Here is a 21,702-nt window from a genome sequence, read left to right as displayed (position 1 = left end):
TTAAAAACATCGAATATAAAACATAACATTTCCCTTGTGCATATCTAATTTACATCTGGAGGGCAAAATTGATAATATCCAAAAAATAATTATGAAGGAAATTTAAATAAAATTTCAATTAATCTTAAATTAAAACAGTGGGCTTACTAAAAAGAGAAAGACAAAAATATTAGATAGTAGATAAAATATTATTACACAAATATGGCTTTCCTAAAAATAACAGCAGCAATTAAATCCCTAAGGGACAGAATCAAAACAATTCAACTCAAAATGACATTGTTACAATGGCCACTGAGTACTCACAAACAATATTCAAAATTAAGGAGATGAAGCCTGATTGTGGTTCAAAAATTGGTCGGCTAACTGCAAGGTCAGCAGTTTCAAACCACCAGCTATTCATTGGGAGAAAGATGCGACTCTAGGAAACCCAGAATTTCTAAACTTGACTGGGCGATGACAGCACAGCAGCTCTTCCTGATGTTACTGAAGTACTCAGTTGCATGACATGTGAACGATATACCAATAGAACGAGTTTACAAAGGAAACTTGATATAGGGTCACTGGGATTTAGAGTGATTTGATGAAAATGGGTGTGGATTTGTTATTTGTTTATTCCATCTTTTGCTTTTGGTATTATTAGGACATATTATAAACAAGCTTCTTTATTTACCAAACAGTAAAAAACATAGCACCCTACTTGCTTTATAGTTAAAGTTTAGGTCAGTTTTGAGTGTAGAAAGAAATATACCATATATACACATGTAGAAGCCAAGTTTTTTCAGTTCATTTTTAATGCTGTTTTGTGGTAAAATTAGGTGCCTTGGCTGATATTTGGTTAGGCTTATACTTGAATATATATATATGGCAAACATGTTTAATTGCAATTTGGGATGTAGGATTAGTTCATTGGCCAGATGAAGATTGTCCCACTCAGGTTTTTGGCTAGGCATCTGGCAGCAAATCATAAATAAGCAGGCAGACAGACAACAACACAAACAAATAAACAAATTGATCACAACCTCAGTAGTAAATCAAAGCATGATGTAGGGTTTAACATGCATTGTTGTCTTTCTAAAAAATGAAGAAATATGTGACAGTCTACTTCCATAAAAAATACAAACTCATTGCCATCGAGTCGGAGTGGACTCCCTGTTAGTTTGATTTTGGGGGCACTTAAACAGTTCATATAACTGCTTCACTAGTACATTAAAATAACCTGAAAAGGGGGGATGCGAAAGTGCCAAGTACCCCACCTTGATCTTTAAGCACAGCCCTCAAAATGAACAAAATTACATGATATAACAACAAAAGTATGTGGATTGAAATAGAAAATCTGCTGAAAACATCACAGATTTCTGCTTTAAATAAACTCAGATGATTTTTACACAGGCATAAAGGAAGAAAATATATCTTCCTTTAAGATTGGGAATTAAAGTTTTAGATGGTATATAATGAAATGTTGATTTTTGCCTTATCATGCTACATTATTTTATGGTTTTCTCCAAAAATTGTTATGTGATATATAATCCTGGATGTGCTTACCTGGAATCCCCAAGTGATAGCCAGTAGTGAAGTTTGCTTTAAAGCCCCTTCTTGCCACTTGGTCATTAGTGATGAAAAGCACAGTCATTCTATTGGTGGTAGAGTACACGTCCTTTACTGGACCAGGTCCTGTGTACACAGCTGCTCCAAAGGAAAACAAGAAAATCAGTGAGATGATCTTTTAATTTCAAGTTCATCTTCTAGACGTTGGGCTATGTGCATTTTGGCTCATGAAACAGCACTTGTAAAAAAGTGTGTGTCATTCTATAGTTTAGACTTTTCTTCTTGGAACCATCGTTCATATTAGACTTCTGCAAAGGACTGCAGAGGATTTACTCATTGGATTTCTTGGATGGTGTAATCGAGGGTTACAGATTGGACTGCAAACTACAAAACTGCAGCTCAAGTCCACCAGCCTTGGTTTTGAGAACAAGCTGGGAATTTGGACCCACCGAATTACTCCATGGAAGAAAGACCTGGTGACTGGCTTCCACTAGGTTTTCAATAAAAAACAAATAAATGAATAAGCATCTCTTATCTACTCTGCTACATGGTATTGCTATGAGTTGGAATTGACTCAATGGGACCCAATATTAACATAAGGAATCAATATTATAGTTTACCTTAGTACATTTTTGCCTAAATGTATTTTCTAATTTTTAAGTCATTAACCTAATTTGAAAATGAATTAATTTTAAAAACCTTAAAATACACATCTAAATAATAATTCAAACTTTCTCCCACTAATATCTGTGCCTTACAAGCTTCATAAAGGATAAAAAAGCCTATACTAAAAATTTTGTATTTAAAAATCCATTAATACTCATATATTTGTATATTGAAATCCCTGAAAATAATAACTCCATGCCTACACATTTGAAAATTATGATTTCCATATATCCATCCAAAATTCTTGTTTACTTTTTAACTAATTACATAAAATTAGAGATAATATTGTTTTCTTATGTTATGAAAACTTTTAAATTTTAATTAGAAAGATCAAATAGTATAGGGATGAGAAAACTCCTAAAGACATAGATATGGATTTGGATATGAAAACCACATTTGAAGGTATTCAGTTCTTCCTGGCGTTCTAGCCCTTTAGAAACTTTGATGGATGAATTACATTTGTTCAGTGTGTGGACCCCAAACTTCCTCTAGTAAATTTCACTTGGTTTTATTCTGAAAATCCTAATCTAAAGGGTGACCAATCATGTGGCTGGGGAAACTTCTGTACTATTGATCTCTTCGTGGGCTATCAAATGTTTCTGTGGGAGTCTTCAGTAATCGACAGTGGTCATGGGATTTTATCTCAATGACTAACTTGGTAATTTTATAAGGTTTGGTTGATATGAGTCCAGAACACATTTAGATAAAGCACTTAAATGCACTGTTTTACCTATGTCATTTAACCCCTCAAGTACCTTTCTAATTTAATGTACAACTTCCAAAAATCCTCTTCTTTCTCAAAAACCAATTACTTGGTAATTAGCATATTAGATACTATAATTAAGATCTTTTTAAGTTCAATTATGTATATTCTGATCTAGGAAAAATAATTCTCTCTTCTCAAAAAGTACACTTATTTCTGTATTAAAAAATAAATATCAGTAGACAATTTCATCAAATCAACTCTGGTCAATTTTTAGTCACTCACATATTCATATATAAATACTTATTATGAGAGATACACAAATCCAAGTAATAAGGAAATATTATGCAAAAATTATTCTAAAATTTGCATTTCAAACACATAATGTATTTGGTTAATTTGAAAAAATAGACCTAATGGGAATCTGTGGATATCTGATATACAGTAATCAAAGGTAACTGAATCATGCCTAGCCTTAGCTTTTTAGCCTCAAGAACCTATCCACTTATTGAAATTTAAAAATTAATTATTCAAAAATATTAATCCTGATGAGTGAATGGAGTCCAAAAAGTTACCAGTGTAAACATAATCCCACATTCTTTTTTTAGTTATAATTAACATGTCATATGATTCCATGGTTCAATCATATAGAGAAGGGCTGTGTAATCATTATCGCAATCAACATTGGAGGGTTTCAAAACAAAACGTTCCTGTCTTTTATACCTTGATATTAATTTCCCCTTTCCTTCTCCAGGTAATTATCAATCCCATCACTATTTCTATATTTCCTTCAATCCCTGTTTCCCTATACAGGTAAATATACAAGACTGCGGAAGTCACAAATAAGAATCCATCAACATGGCCATCCACAATCAATAGGGATTTTAATCAAATAAAAAGCAGAGAATATTAAAAGTTTATAATAAATTCATATCGGGTCTGTATGGAGATCACATTTCAGAATGTGATATATAGGACTCAGTACAGTTGCTAACCTGCTCTTTGCAATGCTCACCATCTAATTTGGGGGTTATTGTTGTTTCTAGCCATTGTGTGCTGGGGATTCTCCGCAGGCTCCTTTTGAGCTACTACCATTATCTTACCAAAACCAAACTCTCTGCCATGGAGTCAAGGCTGCCTCATGGTGACCTGCTGTGGGTTTCAGAGGCTGTAGCTATATATGGGAAGAGAAAGACCCATTTTTCTCCCTCAGAGCATCTGGTAGGTTTTGACTGCAGACCATGAAGATGGCAGCCCAACATATAACCACCATTCCTCCAGGGTTTCTATAGTTCTGCAATCCAGGTATTTAGGATTTGGTCCTGATTTAGACCTTATTGCTAGCTATCTTTGGATCTTATTGTTAGCTATCTTTGCATCACACAGGTTGGTGTGCTTCTTCGATGTAGACTTAACTAACTCCTAACTTAGATGACTGCTTACTTTGAAACAAACCTTTAATTCCCTAGATGCTATTATTCATGATAGCCTGGCACCATCTAGTTTCTTCACCTCATTTTTCTATGGTACCCATGTCTTCAGTGATCTCTTCATGGACACAGTACCAGAGAAGGCCATGTTGTAAGAACTAAATTTTCTTATATTGCAGCTACAATCAAGTGATACCTCAAATTCCATTTTTATAACTGTCATTTCAATAACTTACTAGTTTGATTTTGGGGACATCACACTTAAACTACTTATTCTTCTACTGGCATGTTTTCATTTTAAAAGCCTGATTATATTTATTGAGAAATGGTCTATAATTTTAAGATATACAGTCTTCTGTTTAGCACAATATTCAAATTGCAAATATCCAAACTTACCTATGAGTAAAGAATCATCTTCTTTACCATCTCTTATTTCAACTACATCTACAATGTTTTCTAAATTAAATTCTTGAAAATGAAGTTGTATGTTTTTTCCTTTTGGTGCATTTAAATTCCAAATACCTTAAAAATAATGAATAGGAATAATTAGTTTGTTGTTGTCAAGTGCTGTTGAGTCAGTTCTCAATTATAATGATCCTATATATAATTGAAACCACACTGCCTGGTCCTGTGGCATTCTTACAATTGTTGTTAGGTTTCAGTGTATTGTTGCAGCCACTGCATCAATGCATCTTGTTGAGGGTCTTCCTCTTGTTCACTACTTCTCAGTTTTACCAAGCATGTTGTCGTTGCCCAGGACTGGACTCTTCTGATAACACTGGACTCTTCCAAAGTAATAGAGACAAAACTTCACCATCCCTGATTCTAAGGAGCATTATGGTTGTATTACTTGAAGGGCAGATTTTTTTTCCTATTGGTAGTCCAATGTACTTTCAATATTCTTTGCTAGCACCATAATTCAAATGCATCCATTCTTCATTAGTGTCCCTTTTTCAATTATTCAATTTTATAATTATTTTAGAACTAATTAATTTAATATCTCTTAATAGGTTTTTTCTCTAGAGTATTTTATTTTCAGGATTATTTTTCATTTCATGAAAACTAATATTTCAAAAATTTATTTCTGTGAGGAAATATATTCATTTAATTAATAACATTAAAATAAATGTAATTAAATTATAAACTTTTACTGGTATTGAATTTGTTTTACTTAATATAATATTTCAATAAAAAATTTATCTTACTCCTACCATACAGAATCTATTTTCTATAATAAAACTTAAAAGAAGATGACGTTATTAAACACAATGTTGGTGAAATTATGTTCTCTTTTTTCTTTAATAAAATACTTTTAAATAATCTTACGCGTACCACAGATTTTTTGTATGTTATGTGCTTTGTTCAAAATTTGAAAACAAACCAAAGAATAAGAAACAAAACCAGAAGCCTTAGTACCAGTTAAGCATTTCTTATTTTTATTGATTCTTGAAATATTATAATCTTTATATTTTGTCCTACACATTAGTCACTTTGAGCATTTGTATCCACTTTTATGGAATATAAGTTAATATAATTATAAAGACAATTCTTTACTTTTTATGTCAGTAGGGACACATCTAGCCAATCATTTGTTGTGTATCTCCACTTAAATTTATATCAAACTGAATATGATCTACAGAGAACACTGAGCTATCTGTTTCCAAACGCACTCCTCTTATTTTCCTCCCTATCTCAGTGAATAGCATCATTAATTAATCATCCACACATAACTGTCTATATCAGAAATGTAAAAATGATTCTCTATCACCCACTATACTTAATCAATCACCAATACCTTTTTATATTAACATCTGTGTCCCTTGAATCCCATTCAGTTCCGAATTTCCATGCTACTGGGTTCAAGCCACTGACGTTTCTAATTTGAGATCTACGGCTCACCTCATATCATGTATCCCTGATATATCAGCCAGATAGGTCCATCCAAATGCAAATATGATTTATCAGTATTTTTCCTGAAAGCCTGTCTAAGTTTATCCAATGCTATCCAAATTTCTTCAAAATTTCAGTTTTGCCTGTTAGCTTTATTTAAATAAGTAAGAGTGAGGAAAAACTGATGCATTTGAATTATACAACAATGTTGGCTAACAGTATTGAATGTACCTGAACTACTAGAAGAACAAACAAATTTGTCTTGGGAGAATGCATGCAGAATGCTTTATAGAAGGGAAACAATAACACTTTGGTTAACATACTTTGTCTATATAACATGCTTGTTAAAGTAGAGGATCATCAAAAAGGAGAACATCCTCAATGAGATGTATGAACACAGTGGACGCTACAACGAACGGAATCATAGCAACAATTGTCAGCATGCTGCAGGACCAAGCAGTGTTTTATTCTGAGGGTCATATGGTCACTATGAGTTGGAACCAATTCAGTGCATTGAATAAGAAATACCTAATTGTGCCTTTTGTTTAAAAATTCAAAAAAGTGGCAGTGAGTGTCTCATCTCTGAATCTTTCTGTTTCTCTGTGAACCCCTCCACAATGTCCTCCCTTTACTCTTGCTTTAACTCTTGAATATTTTGTGATGACTGACAATTAATATGGATTGCCCTCTAGACTATTATTCATTCTTCATTCACACATATCATAGTGCCTTTCAAATAAAAGATGTTCATTAAATGTTTTAATAAGTGGAGAGCAAATGCTTTGAGAATGATTGGGGCGGGGAATGTATGGATGTGCTTTATACAATTGATTTATGTATATGTATGGATTGTGATAAGAGTTGTATGAGTCCCTAATAAAATGTAAAAAAAGAAAAGGGAAAAAAAGAAAGAAAGAAAAGAAAATGATAAGGGCAAAGAATGTACAGATGTGCTTTATACAATTGATGTATGTATATGTATGGACTGTGATAAGAGTTGTATGAGCCCCTAATAAAACGTTAAAAAAAATAAAATACATGTTTTAATAAATCTACATTTTTGGAACTTCTAGATAATTATATGATACAAATCATCTTTTTAAAAATAGGTCCAGGAAGTAGAAATGTGAAGTAGAAATTATCTGTTTTCCTATACAAGATAAATCAGCTTAACGGCTTTTTGTATTGTTAGTTTAGCTAGATCCCTATAATAGTGACTCTATTCCCCTTGGATGTTACATCTATATCTTTCTGGATTATTTGAAGATAGAAGAATTGATGCTTTCTAAAACTATAATTTTCATGTTATTATAAAATTTCTTTCTTTTGTAGAAATCACCAGTTATATCAGCGATCTTAACTATGGGTAGCTAGGGGTGGAAATGTTCTGTTCAACAACCCAGACCTAGAGCAGAATCTTTGTCAGATAGGCTGGAGAATCTATATCTTTAACACAATCCCTATACATTTCTAATAAACTTCTCAGAGTAAGAACATTGACCAAGCGATAGCTCTTGTTCAGTCTTAGCAAACTCTTTTCCCTAGACCTAGATTTTACAGTGATCCTCATTATTTCATTTGTGTACTAGTAATCACCACATTACCCATTCTGCTTACTCACTCTAGCCTAGATATACAAAATGTGTTGAGTTAAAATTGGCTCTCATTTCTTGTACTAGCTACTATTTTCCATGGGGTTGAAAATTCATTATAGACCCAGTATATCTTATGTTCACTAACAAGGAGAATTATTAAAAAAAAGGTAATATCTGAAATAAGACATTTTAAAAAATTTTAAGCTTAGAATTTATACAAGTAATACTTCCTTAAAAGAATTATTTAATTCTTTATTTATATAAAAATATATTTTAAGAATAACATATTTTAAGAACCAGCACAGTGCCTAACATAATGAATGTTAGGAAATGTCAGCTATATTGGCAATTATTGTTGCTATGATTGTAATAAGATATATGTTAGCTTTGCCTGATATAGCCATGTTTGACACATTTATAATTTATTTTGGCATGGTACCATATGTATAATGGTAACATGTGCCATTGGTTCCCGATGACCCAGAAAATAAATTACTCACAGAAAGCTTTATTGGGGTAGTTGTTTGGGAAGTTCATAGAACTGAATGTGGTATTTGGTTCCCACAATTCAAAAGGTCCTCCACAGTCCGCTGACAAGGAAAAGAGAGAAAAATCTTTAAAGACCCAGTATTTATTTCAAAGAGGCAATACTAAATATCAGCAAATACCTAATTGACCTTAGCAGAATGCTAGTTTTGACAGGAAATTTTCATGTGTGATTTACTACATGTAAAATAAGATCAAACAAATGAGGAAAACGTAATTTAAAAATTACAGAAAACTATTGTAAGCAATCCTGAGTAGGAGTATAGGGAGGATAAGTAATATTTCTGCATATATATGAGTTATCGCAACCATACACTCCCCTTGATGCCTCTTTTACACAACACACTTACTTATTTAGATAGCTTGGGATTCATATACATTTTTCAAATTTGTGTACTAGGCTTAAGTTTCCACCACTCCTCATTTCATCATACTGTGGCAGCTTATTTATTGCTGGGATGCTGGAAGATATGGCGCTGGTATTTCAAACAACAGTGGGGTCACCTATGGTGGATAATTTTCAACAAACTACAATGAAGGGATAGGCTGTCTATTTCTGAGGAATTAACTACTGAAAACTGTGTGGATCACATCAAAACATTGTGATACTTAAAACGTCATCTAAGTATTGATGGATTACATTTAAAATGTTTCAACAAGCTGATGAAGCACTAGAAGCAATCGCTCAGTTATGACAGGGAATTTGGAAGACAGTTACTTGATCAACTGACAGGAAGAGATACATGTTTTTACCCATTCCAAAGAAAGGTGACCCAACTGAATGGTCTAATTATAGGAAGACATCATTAATATCACTTGCAAGTAAAATTTTGCTAAAGATAATCTAAAACTATTAGCAGCAGACCATTGGCAGAAAGGTACTACAGGTTCAAGATGGATTTAGAAGAGGACGTGTAAAAAGGGGTATCCTTGCTGTTGTCAGATGGACCTTGACTGAAGCCAAGACGATCCGAGAAATGTTTACTTGATTTGTGTTGACTATGCAAAGGCACTTTACTCTGTGCATGGTAACAAACTATGGATATCTTTGAAAGGAATTGGAATTCCTGAACGACCATTAGGCTTATGTCAAGCTTGTACATGGATCAACAGGCAGCTGTGCAAACAGAATGCTGCCTAGTTTAAAATCAGGAAATCTCTGCATCAGGGTTACATCTTCTCCCCATAGTTACTCTGTCTGTCGGGTGAGAAACTGGATTCTATGAAGACAGATGTGGAATCAAGATGGTCTGAAGGCTTATTAAAAAACTACAATATGCACAAACTGAATCAGGGCCAATGTGACCAGTGATGGTTTTGTTTGTTTCTTGGGTTGTTTGTTAAAGTCATTATCTATTCAAATCATTTTCTATTCAAAAAAGGCAACCTTTTGTGTCACATGCTAATCCTAATTAACCAATATAACACAATAGCCTGGATTTTAACAAATATACTTCATTTTATTAAAACTTTAACACTTAACATTATATTAGATGTGAAAATCAGAATTTGAAATTTAATAAACACAGAGCTAGAACTAAAATGTTTTCAAGTGTAATTGTCATGCCTGCCAAAGCAATCAGTAGGCTTGGCACTTGTCCACTATACAAAAGTCATGGAAAAGTCATTTACTTTTAAATGCCTAGGAAGTAGTCTTTGAGAGGCAATTCAAATATAATTCCATATCTAATAACTGGCCAGTAAGACCTCTCTGATCTCTGTAGAGATAAGATGTATCATTTACTCTCAATATAAATGACTGGAGAAAATTGGCAAAAGCACCTTAAGCTATTTTAAATATGATGACACCATTTATTTTAATGCTAGTGTTGCTATACATGTGCTTCCTAACACTGGAGCCAAAGAGCTGGGTGTTGCAGTCATGCTGCATCATTACGTAAACTGTCCTCACACTGGGTGGAAGGCTTACAGAGTCTACTTGTTACCGGGAACTCTATGCATTTACTGGTATTAAACTTGTTCGGTTTTCTTTGTTTTGGTGTTTTACTCAAAAAGATTGATATTCAAATTAATGTCTTCCTATGCCAAAAGGTATCTTCATGACACAAAATATGTACATAACAGGAAGTATTTTACAAAGTAGTTGGCCTGGATAGCTACTGTGTTTTAGAAAGGAAATTTCTTCTTCTTTTTTTAAAAAGGATTTTACTTGGGACTCATACAGCGCTCATCACGACCCACACATATATCCATATGTCAAGCACCCTCGCACATATGATGCCATTGTCACTTTCAAAACATCCTCTTTCTACTTTAGCCCTTGGTATTGGTTTCTCAGTTTTTCCCCTTCTTCCACACCCACCCTCCCTCACCCTCTATGATTTATAAATTTTTATTTTTCTCATGTCTTCCACTGACCGATGATTTGAAAAGTAGCCACTTTTAACTTTCTCAAACTTTAATGTGAACATTATTTTTCAAGTTATACTTATTACTTCCCTCAAATGATACCAATCAAAATCACATTTTATTGTTTTGTTCCATATCTTGAAGTCTAAAGTCATATTAGCCCATTATTACTTGTTTTAGCATCATGTATTTTTATTTTAACCTTATTTTTTCTAAAAGTTGGGCTATCTCCTTTTCTATTTCATGTTCAATGTCAGTCCAGAGTGGAGATTTCTAATGCTTGCTTTCTCCTTTGCCATCCATTAACATGGGTCTATCTAAATGTACATCCTCATGAATAGACTATAGTGACAAGTCCTTCTATGAATATTCTTCTTTAAATTTGTAACTAAAAAGCTCAAATTATCCATTCTTGTGGCCTATTGTTTACTCATAACTGGTAGCAATTTAGCCAGTGATAATTATAAGAGACTATTAATTTTAAAGCAAAATAATTAAATATATATATATATATATATAAAACACCTCACTACCATAGACTTGATGACGTCTTGTAGCAATCATATAGGACAGGGTAGAACTACTCTCTGTGGGTTTCTGAGACTTACCCTCTCTATGGGAGTAGAAAGTGAAATATTGAATAGCTAAAATCATATTGATATCAAAGTATACATCTTCTATTAATTTTTAATTCATTGGGAGTTTAAATATTAATTAATACTAATTTTATAAAGACAAACATCTCTGCTAGAATATAGGCATTAATTACAAGGGATTTGTGAAAGTAGATGATGACTTATTTCTACCTGAAGAATCAGAATTAGAATATTTATCTCTATTAATGCCATGGCTAAAATATAGCATATTGGTAAAAGAGAATAAAACTGTATGAAAATTAAAAATGATTAAACCAGTTAAAACATAAGCGTCTGACCTTTTGCTTTTTATTAAATTGAACCACCTCAGACATAAGCCTGGGGTTAGTGACATAAATTGCCACTCTTATAATTAGCAGGTATCTTGTGATGAATCATTTTGAATGTGTGTGTCATATCATTCGTATAAAAAATGTTGACCTTAAAATTCCTACTTTTAGGTTAACTTATGCCAATGTCACAGGGCAACATACAGAGAACTGACACAGCGCCAAGTGATTAGAATCACAGACTGGAAGAATCCCTGCAGTCATGAGAACAGGACTTCTCTGCATCCTTTGACTGAGGGAAGAAACAGAGTTTTATTGTTCAGTTACTTTTCTGAGACTATTTTCTGATTTAAATGCTCTATAAAAAAGAAAGAAAGAAAGGCTATTAACCAGTCGGCCATGGTTTCCTTTTATCTCTGCTTAAACAAATCAGTGATCAGGAACCAGAAAAACTATGTTCAAATAGGAATTTCACTGAACCAATTCAAATGGCATTAGAATGAAATTGTTCAGAATATATTTGATGATAATTAACATTTTCTGCCGTGGTAAATAGTTCCCTAAAATGAACCATTTGAAAACTGGAACAAACAATACTCTGGGAAAATTCTAAAGTTTATATTTTAAAATCAGATGAGTCATTCTGGCATCATAATTTATTTATGGTTAACATAAGTAGGTATACCAAGCTCCCTTGACATTGAAATTATCTTTCTCTCACTTTGGACTTAAATGAATATGAAAACTCGGTGTTAGACAGATAAACATTTCATATGGAAAATCACACTTGATTTTCGATCTCTATGGCATTATAAAGAAAAGTTATCTGAAATTTTAACAAAATTTTACTATATTAAAAATGCTGGATCTATGAACTCCACAATGTTATGTTATTCCTACCTAGAAAATTTTGTCCTTAAACACTTGTGATAAGTAGAAAATATATGATCAATATCCTAGGGAAAACTACTATTTAAAATTATTTTAATATCAAAATATAAGACATTGTTAATATTTGTTATTGAAAGGGATTATTTTTCTATGATGTAGTGATTTTAAGAATTTCAAATGTGCACAAAATGGTCTATATTCTGGGCATATTCGGGGCACCATTACATCAGGAAGAGAAACAATGTCCCATAATACCATCTTCTTGTACTCATGTTGGTATTTCCTCTCCAACCATCATTTCCAAGACACAGTTTTGGTACCAAAATTTTGCTTGATAAAAGTTTTTTTGGGCACCCAAATAAAAATACAGTTGAAAAAGAGAGAACCTTATTTTGATCTATCAATATTTATTTATTACTTATATTATTTGTTCAGAACCAGACACTGGTAAAGCAAAGGTGAATTAGAGTTAGACTGTAGTGTCCAGAAACTTAACTTACTTTTCTGACAGAATTTATGGCAATGCTAACATATGAAAAAGCCTGGTACTTTCTTGCTTTTGCTTCAGTTTTTATGAGTGTCATTTTATCTCTTTTAGCCTCTGATAGGTTAGAAGCTTAGAGAAAAGAGGTTGCCCTCCTGCCTCAAAAAAAAAGCAGCCCACCAATCAGCAAGGAAGTGCAATTCAAACCCAGGAGAAAATGGGATTCCTAAGAGATCAGGCACAAGCTAGAGGCCTACAGGACAAACATGTGCAGTCCGAACTGCTATGTCACATGCACACTTTAACACATCCACTAAAATCCCGCCCACATTCAAACACTCTCTGAGTTAAGGCGGAAGGTGACTAGTCAGGGGGGAGGTGTATAAAAGATCAAGATCTTTATAATCACTTGCCAATCCATGCTTTCCAGAGATGTCCCATTCTTATCTGTGAAAACATAGTATCAAAAACTGGGCTTTCACTCATAAAAGTTTATTATTACTCACTTTCATGTTTCTGCCATGTAAATTCTTTCCAGGATGAGATGCAAGAACTGATGAAAAGCATCTCATAACCTAACACTACTATTTTCCTGAAAACCTTCTTTAGCTTATAGTCTCTTCAGTGAAGTTCTCTACCACTTATTTCTCTCATATATTATTTGGGGGAGACACAATTATGCATTGCTTTAAGTATTTTTATGTATCAATAGCTATTTTAATATCTTACATTTCTTATGAAGAACTTTAACACATTTTAATGAATTTATATATTCCCTATACAATAGCTATAATAAGCATGAGGGCAAGTGTGAATTAATCTTTGGGTGGGATGGACATGAACATTCAGTGTTATTGCATGGCAATGTGCAATATGCCTATGGCATATGTAATTGCATATTCCTATGGCAATATGATTGCTATCTCACCTTCATGGCAGCTCACTTTGTAAACTCACATATTCTCAAAGAATCAGTTATTTTCAGAGCCTGTTACTTATTAATGCATTAGTCTGATAATTTTAAATATTAGAAGGCAGAAAAATATATCAATTTGGAAGTAAAAGCAAATTTGAATAGACTCGTTAAACTGATGTGCTGATAGGAACATGTAAAGCATTCATACCATCTTGGAAGGAGCCATGAAAGAACAAAAATGCAGTTAACTCAAGCAACATTGCAGAGCAATCAATTTTCAAACACCACGATCCAAAGATAAAACCACAATCTAGTGAAAAACATTCTAATGCCAGAGCATATGTTCCTCAGTGGTGCAAATGGCTAAGCAATCAATGACTAAGTAAAAGGGCCACGTTTCTAATCCATCTAAGGAATCTGGAAGTCAGGCTTGGAGATCTGCTTCCTAAAGGGATGTGGGTAAAAGGGAGACAATGTTAAGGAGTCCAGGAAAGAAAAGAATGTTTGGAAAGAGGTTGTGGTAGCAATTCTACAATACAGCTTGACATGAATGAACTATGGAATGATATGATCATATATGTATTAACTCCAATTAAAAGTAAATAAATTATACATATATAATTTATTATATATACATACCTACACATATCTGTATCTATATCTAGCTATCAATCGATCGATCGATGTATAGAGACAGAGACTACAACTTTGCCTATACTATGAAGCAGTTCTACTCTGAAAACATGCTGTTTTCATGAATCAAAATCAACTCAATGGGAACTAGTAATTTTGCTTCAAACCCACCCAGCAACACCATGGAAGAAATGTCTTGTGTTCTGCTTCAGAGAAGACTTCAGTGAAGAAAGCCTTTAGAAGCAATTCTGATGAGTAATGTATGGAATCACTAAGAATGAAAATCAACTCAATGGTAGCAAAAACACAATGACCACAGACACAACCGAATATCTGTCAAATATTGTTTATCATTACACCTTTTCTTCTTTTAAATCCCATAGCTTAGAGAGAAATATGGAAAAATTGCTTCCTTTGATATTAGTAAGGTGAATTATAATGTACCTTTTGCCTGAAACACCATGTTTCCAATTTGACTGAAGTGCCAACATAAGCACAGGCTCCATTTTGTTCTTTCAAATGATCAAAAGTTCGAGGACACATGCTGGAAATTCATGCCATTTTTCAATTCCATAATAGTAATGGCTTTGTAGAGAGAATACTGCAAAGCCTTTAAGAAGTGAAGTTCCAAGACAACTGTCTTGTAAGGTCTCGGTGTGTATGTTTAAAATCCAGGTTCAATTTGTGTATTTATTTACCCTGAAAATATACTGTGGCTTTTATTTTTAGGCTTTTACTAAAATATACTTTCAGGCTTCCTCAAACCCTCTTGAGATGTTAAAATTCTTCTCAGAAACACTAATGAAACCTCCAAAGATTACTGGTCCATGTCACATAACCAGTACTGTACTCATTTATATTCCTTTGAAGACACATGGAAATCAGCATCTTTATTATTATAAAAAATGAAAAGTTGCAAACATTATTCCTAAATGTGAAGCATAGCAAACTATTAAGTACTTTTTACGAAGTCTCTAAGTTTTAGTGGGAAAATATATTAAGGTAATAAAAAATAAGCCAAAGTCTTCCTAAAGTAGTTATGACTGCATATAGGAAAAACCCCTGAAAGACACTTACTTGGAAGCTCGGGTGGAGCAGTGGGGACCAAAGTTGGTTCTGGGTAAAGACTCACATTGCAAACCCCATATGCGAGACTAATATCATCCAATGCAATGTCACTTAGAAGTGTCCTTTTGAAAGCATCAAAAGCAACCTGTAAGTGAGAGAGACGTATGAGATCATTTCATTCTATTCTTTTAGAAGACTTCTCTCCCAATAACCTTTGGAGAGTCGATACTAGATGTCTACAAATGTAGAATGATTAGTTACTGCAGAGTAAACTATTGATAGGTCAGGCTTTTTTTTTTTCCTTCAAATCCCATCTACTAAACACAAACTTCATTATGTGGCCAGTTCTAAATGTTTACTAGTCTCTTCCATTTAAATTAAGCATCAATGTGAGGCTCTCTTCTTCTTCCCCTAGTCCTGATAAGAGTGATTTTGTCAAAGTCCATTGTACTCTGTCATCCACACACATCAGCAAGGGAGAACAACTTCCTACCTTTTCTCTCAATAATATTAGAAATATTAGAGCATATAGTACTGAAGAAATGATGCATGGTTAGATAATTTAAATTGGAGAAGAAAGGAGAGAAAGTTATGAGTAAATATATACACATTGTAAGAGGCTAGTGTTGGTGTAGTTCCTGTGGAATACTAGTGTGGGAACTTCTGCACTGATGCTATTCCAGAAGACATAGACCTAGACTTGAACCAAGTGTCCACAGAACACATGGAACATTTTAGGGTCCTTTGGGAAAATGTGTGTTATCAACAAGACTTTCATGAATCCTCTCCTCTATAGGAGAGAATAGAAATAAACTGAATGACACTATGTTCTAATAAGCATGGTACCAGCATTGAGCTAATTTGTGTGGCAAACACTTTACATATCTTATATCTTCGAATTTTAATTTTTAAATACTCACTGGTTATTTCATTCACCAACTTAGTGCCTAATAGTGTCATTTTCTCCTATCATATAGAAACAAGGTGAATTTCAAACAGAATGTAAGGATTTTCTCAAGATATCAAAAAATAAAGGCAAGGTACAAATATTTCTAGAACTCAACATTCACAGTTTGTCAGATAAGTTATAAAAAGTGGGTCCAGCTATATTACCTTTAATAATGCTCTGAGTTGTTCCAGATTTGAGCACTGCAATACTTTATTTACATCAGCCATTTCTTTTTTCTTTTAAAGTTCCATTTCTTTTAAGGAAGTCTTTCAATGATCAGTGAATAAAAACAATGAAGAAGAAAATATAGTAGCATAATAAACTTAAAAAGGAGAGATGAAAAGAAAATGAAGAATATAGCTGAGAAAATTACAGGAATATAGCTGAGAGAGGTTGACTACAATCTGCCATGTATCAATTCATGTGGGGAGCTGAAAATTCTCAGATGAAAATGTCTGTACAAATATGGAGATTCTGAAAGCAATTCCCCTTTCTGGAAGGACTAAAAAAGAACATTCTTAATTTAATTAAACTATTTTCCTATACTATCCTAAATTTTAATTACTAACACCCTTGGGACGGGAACACATTAAGCTGGTGCTTAGAAAAATTAATTCACCTTAATGCGAAATAAATGATCAGAATCTTCCTACTGATACAGCTCATATAATTTGTTTCTAAAGGAAATATATGATGATTGTGTCAGAGAAGTGTGGGGGAATACTGATGGACATAGAGATGCTAATTGTTGTTGTTAGGTGTGGTAGATTTATTTACAATTTAGAAAAATCTTGTATGAAACAGAAGAAAACATTGCCCAGTCATTCTTACTTTCATTACTACTTTGTATCGATTGTTGTAATCAATTAATGTTAGTCTCAATGAAGGTCCTTTTTGACTTTCTGCTTTACTAAGCACGATATGTTTTTCCACTGTTCCTTCCTGATATATCTAAAAAGTCTAAAAAAAAATAAAACTCTTAATTTATGCTATCCTTAATGTCATCTTACAATGATAGTCTTTGGTCATTAGCACATCAAATTTATCCTTGAAATGATTTCTAAATTAATACTGTATATATTAAAGGTTATATTTTGGGTTTCTTTTATTTTCTTCAGTTTTAGCCTTAACTTGTATATTAACATTTGCTGTTCTCTTCTTAAGTCTGTCTGTAGTCCTGTCCTGGCTACTGATATTGATTTACATTAAGTCTCTCCACAGATAAAGTTCACTGACTTTCTCTCTCTCTTTCTCTCTTTAAAAATAATCCATTAAGTGAGGTCTACATGAACGATGTACATGTTATTGAAAAGAAAAGTTTTTCCAAAGATCAAGCACTAGACTTTGACAATCCTACAAGTAAACTCTGGTATTGTTCCCATCATTTTCTTCCCTGTTTTCATCTTTTGGATTACAACCAAGGATTACTGATACATCTTTTGACCAATTTACAATCATTAATTACATGTTTCATCAATGTCAGAAAGATAGTAGAAATTCGTTGAGCAGACATAGTTATGGTTGAGAAATGTTAGATGCTCTAAGAAGTTGGGAAACATGGAAGACCTGATAGGCTTTGGTAGAAATTTGATGGAAAGTTTAAATATTATCCAACATTATTAATAAATTTTATGGCCCAGTATAAGCAGTACTTGTCATGTGATAAACTATTCTTCATTAGTTAAAAAATAACTCAATGCATAAATCACAAATTTTAAATTTTTAAAGGTCAATAAATATGAAGTTGGGTCCACCCAACCAGCGTCCCATGAGAGGATTATCCAACTCACATTCAAAATAACAGAATACTGGTTGGGTAGAGTAAGAGCGAACCCCAAACAAGATACAGGGGTAGCCTGTCGCCCCAGTACAGCTACTTGCGGGTAGTTCAAAGAAGCACTCATACAAGTCCCAAAAAGAGAGAACCAGGTACTCTTCCACTCTCTGGAAGATGACACCAGACTGTTCTGAAACCACACATAATCGGCAACCAGCCCCAACAACCTCAACAAAAAAGGAGGAGAAACAGAAGACAATGCCAGGAGAAGTCATAAACCTAAAGATGTGAATAGAAGAAGCAGACATTGACCTGTCACAGAAAGAAAACTTCAGAATGTTGCTTGCAGTCATACAGGATATGAGAGAAGCAATAGAGAAAAATGATAAATGATAAAGGAGATAAAGGCCATGCATTAAAGGAAAATACAAAACCTAAGGGATAAAAATTACAAAATCCAGAAACAAACTAACAACCTTTGTCAACAGACTTGAGGAAACAGAGAAACAAAACAGTGACCTAGAGGATAACCAGGCAGATAGCAACAAATGGGAAAGGGAGTCAAATAAGACAATCAGAGGACCTGAAGAAAATATGAGAGCCATGTTTTATGCTATGGAGAAGAACAATAATAAAATAACTGGACTACCAGAACAAATAAGTCATCAGCGAAAATAGCGAGGAAATTCTTAGAGGAAAACTTCCCCAGTTTAATAAATGAAAACCAGGCAATTATTCAGGAGGCCAAAAGAGAACCAGCCAGACTGAATCTCAAGAATAAGTCAGCAAGACACATAATAGTTAAATTATGTAACTATGATGAAAAGGGGAAAATCATAAGACCAGCTAGGGAAAAACAAACGGTCGCTTACAAAGGTACCCAAACAACAATATATTCAGACCTATCAGAGGACATGATGAAAATAGTGAGGGAGTGGAGTAAGATATTTCAAAAATTGAAGGTAAATAAGGTAAACCCAATCATACCATATCCAGCCAAATGATCTATTAAGAGAGATGGAAAAGTAAGATTCTCCCGAGGCAAGGGGAAATCAAAAGAATACATAAAAAGAAACCTAGCCCTACAAAAGATCCTTGCTGACCCATTATGGACAGTAAATCAACACTCGCCAAGCACAAATAAGAGACCGTCACAAAGAACAACTCCACCAGTGGGCTACAAAGAGAAAACAGGCCCCAAGATAGCTGTAGCTCAATAGTGGAAAGAAGGCAAGAATGAACCACACACACACAAGACAAAGTGATAAGATAGGAAGGTAGGAAAACACCCAACACAAAAGGTACATGATGGCATAACAGAGTCCACAGATGGATGTAATAACACTGAATATGAATGCACCGAACTCAGGCATTAAAAGAGAGAGACAAAAGAAAAAAAAAGACACAACCAGCAGACTGCTTTAGAAAACACTGATTTGCTGCCTATAGGAGACACATCTCAAACTAACAGACAAAAACTGGTTGCGTATTAAAGGTTAGAGAACAATAAACCAAGAAAATGTCAATGCAATAGAAAAAAACAGGTAACAATGTTAATCTATGACAAAGTTGATCTGAAGGTATGAGACATACCAAGAGACAAGGAGGTGAACTATATGATGCTAAGGGAACAGTAGACTCACAACCAGTGAGGATAATAAATATATACATGCCCGAAAGACATGCAAAATTCATAAATAAAACACCACAAAAGATGAAAAAATAAATCACAGTCTCAACAATTATAGTAGGTGATTTCAATACACTACTCTATGAAAAAGATCATAGGGAAAGAAACTTAACAAAGAGACTACAGATCTCAACAACACAAGAGGATGACGACCTGATATTTTCAGTTTTCCACCCATATTCAAAGAATATTCACATTCTTTTCAACACTACATGGCACATACTCGAAGATAGACCACATAAAGAGACACAAGTTGAACCTGAGTCAAATCAAGCACGTAGAGATTATACACATTTCTCTTTCTGACCACTACACCATAAGGCTGGAAATCAGCAAAAGGACAATGAATAAAACAAGGGCAAAGGAGAATGAATAACTTTCCATTTCAAAAGGAATGGGAATTGGCCCAGATCAGAGATGAAATCAGGAAGTTTCTAGGAGACAATGACAATGAAAATATGACATACAAAAATCCCTTAGGACCCAACAATGGCATTTATCAGAAGAAGTTTAATAGCAGTACAGGCACACATGAAAAAGGAATAGAAACTTATGGCTCATATACTGGCACAAAACTTACACCAATAAGCACAGGGTCAACAGGAAAATCCTACTAATAGCAACAGGGAAAAACTAAAAATCAGAGCTGACATATAGGAGAGGGATAACAAGAAAATTATGGAAAATATTAATGCAACTAAAAATTTGTTCTTTGAAAGGATTAACAGAATTTATAAACCGCTGGCAACCCTAACAAAAGAAAGTAAGGAACAAATATCAATAGCTAGGATGAGGGATGAAACAGGGACATTACAACAGATGCTAATGAAATAGGAATTCAACAAATTGGAAGACATGAACAAGTACTTGGCAAAACAATCCTCCCTAGACTATCCCAGATGGACATCAACAATTTCAATCTATCTTGTCTATAGCAGATATAGACAAGCTTATCAAGGGATTAAGAACAAAATTTTCCCCAGGCCAGATGGATTCACAGGAGAAATCTACCAAGCATTCAGGGAAGAACTGACCAGAAATCCAACACAAACTCTTCCAGAACATAGAAAAATATGGAAAACTCCCAAACTCTTTCTATGAAGCTAGTGTAACTCTGATAAGTAAAGCAGACAAGGATCCCACAAGAATTTGAATTACAGACCAATATTTCTAATAAACATCAATGCAAAAATCTTTGACAAAAAATGGCCAATGGAATACAAAAGAATATAAAACAAATGATTCAACATGACCAGTGGGATTCATTGGATGGTTAAACATATGAAAGAATAGTATTTGTGGAATGCAGGGATGGTTAAACATATGAAAGAATAGTACCATTCACCATATTGACATGAAAAATGATAAGAACAGCATGATCATATTGATAGATGCAGAAAAAGCATTCAACAACATCCAACACCTATTCCTGTTAAAGATACTCAAGAAGATAGAAATGGAAGGAAAGTTTCTCAATATTATACAATCTATATATGAAAGACCAACAAGCAATGTGGTAATCAATGTAAAAAAGATGAAAATAAACCCAATGAAAACAGGGCACAAGACAAGGATTACCCCTTGAGATAATTAGTTTACTGTGACAGCCTAGCCGATAAACACA

The 21,702-nt window shown here is 33.7% G+C and overlaps 1 protein-coding gene across 1 annotated transcript in view; it reads right to left on the bottom strand.

Moving 5' to 3' along the window:
- TMPRSS15 (transmembrane serine protease 15) overlaps positions 1-21,702 on the bottom strand; it is a 186,809-nt gene that overhangs the window by 83,010 nt on the left and 82,097 nt on the right. The window contains exons 13-16 of the mRNA XM_075542932.1: positions 15,672-15,807; positions 8,330-8,419; positions 4,741-4,866; positions 1,543-1,683 (exon numbers count right to left, since the gene is read on the bottom strand). Of these exons, the coding sequence (XP_075399047.1) occupies positions 1,543-1,683; positions 4,741-4,866; positions 8,330-8,419; positions 15,672-15,807 (493 nt within the window). The remainder of the gene's footprint in view (positions 1-1,542; positions 1,684-4,740; positions 4,867-8,329; positions 8,420-15,671; positions 15,808-21,702) is intronic.

Source organism: Tenrec ecaudatus, chromosome 2 (genome assembly GCF_050624435.1).
Source record: "Tenrec ecaudatus isolate mTenEca1 chromosome 2, mTenEca1.hap1, whole genome shotgun sequence".
Classification (NCBI taxonomy): domain Eukaryota; kingdom Metazoa; phylum Chordata; class Mammalia; order Afrosoricida; family Tenrecidae; genus Tenrec; species Tenrec ecaudatus.
The sequence above is the reverse complement of the archived record's forward strand: the minus strand, read 5'-3'. Positions and strand labels throughout refer to the sequence as shown.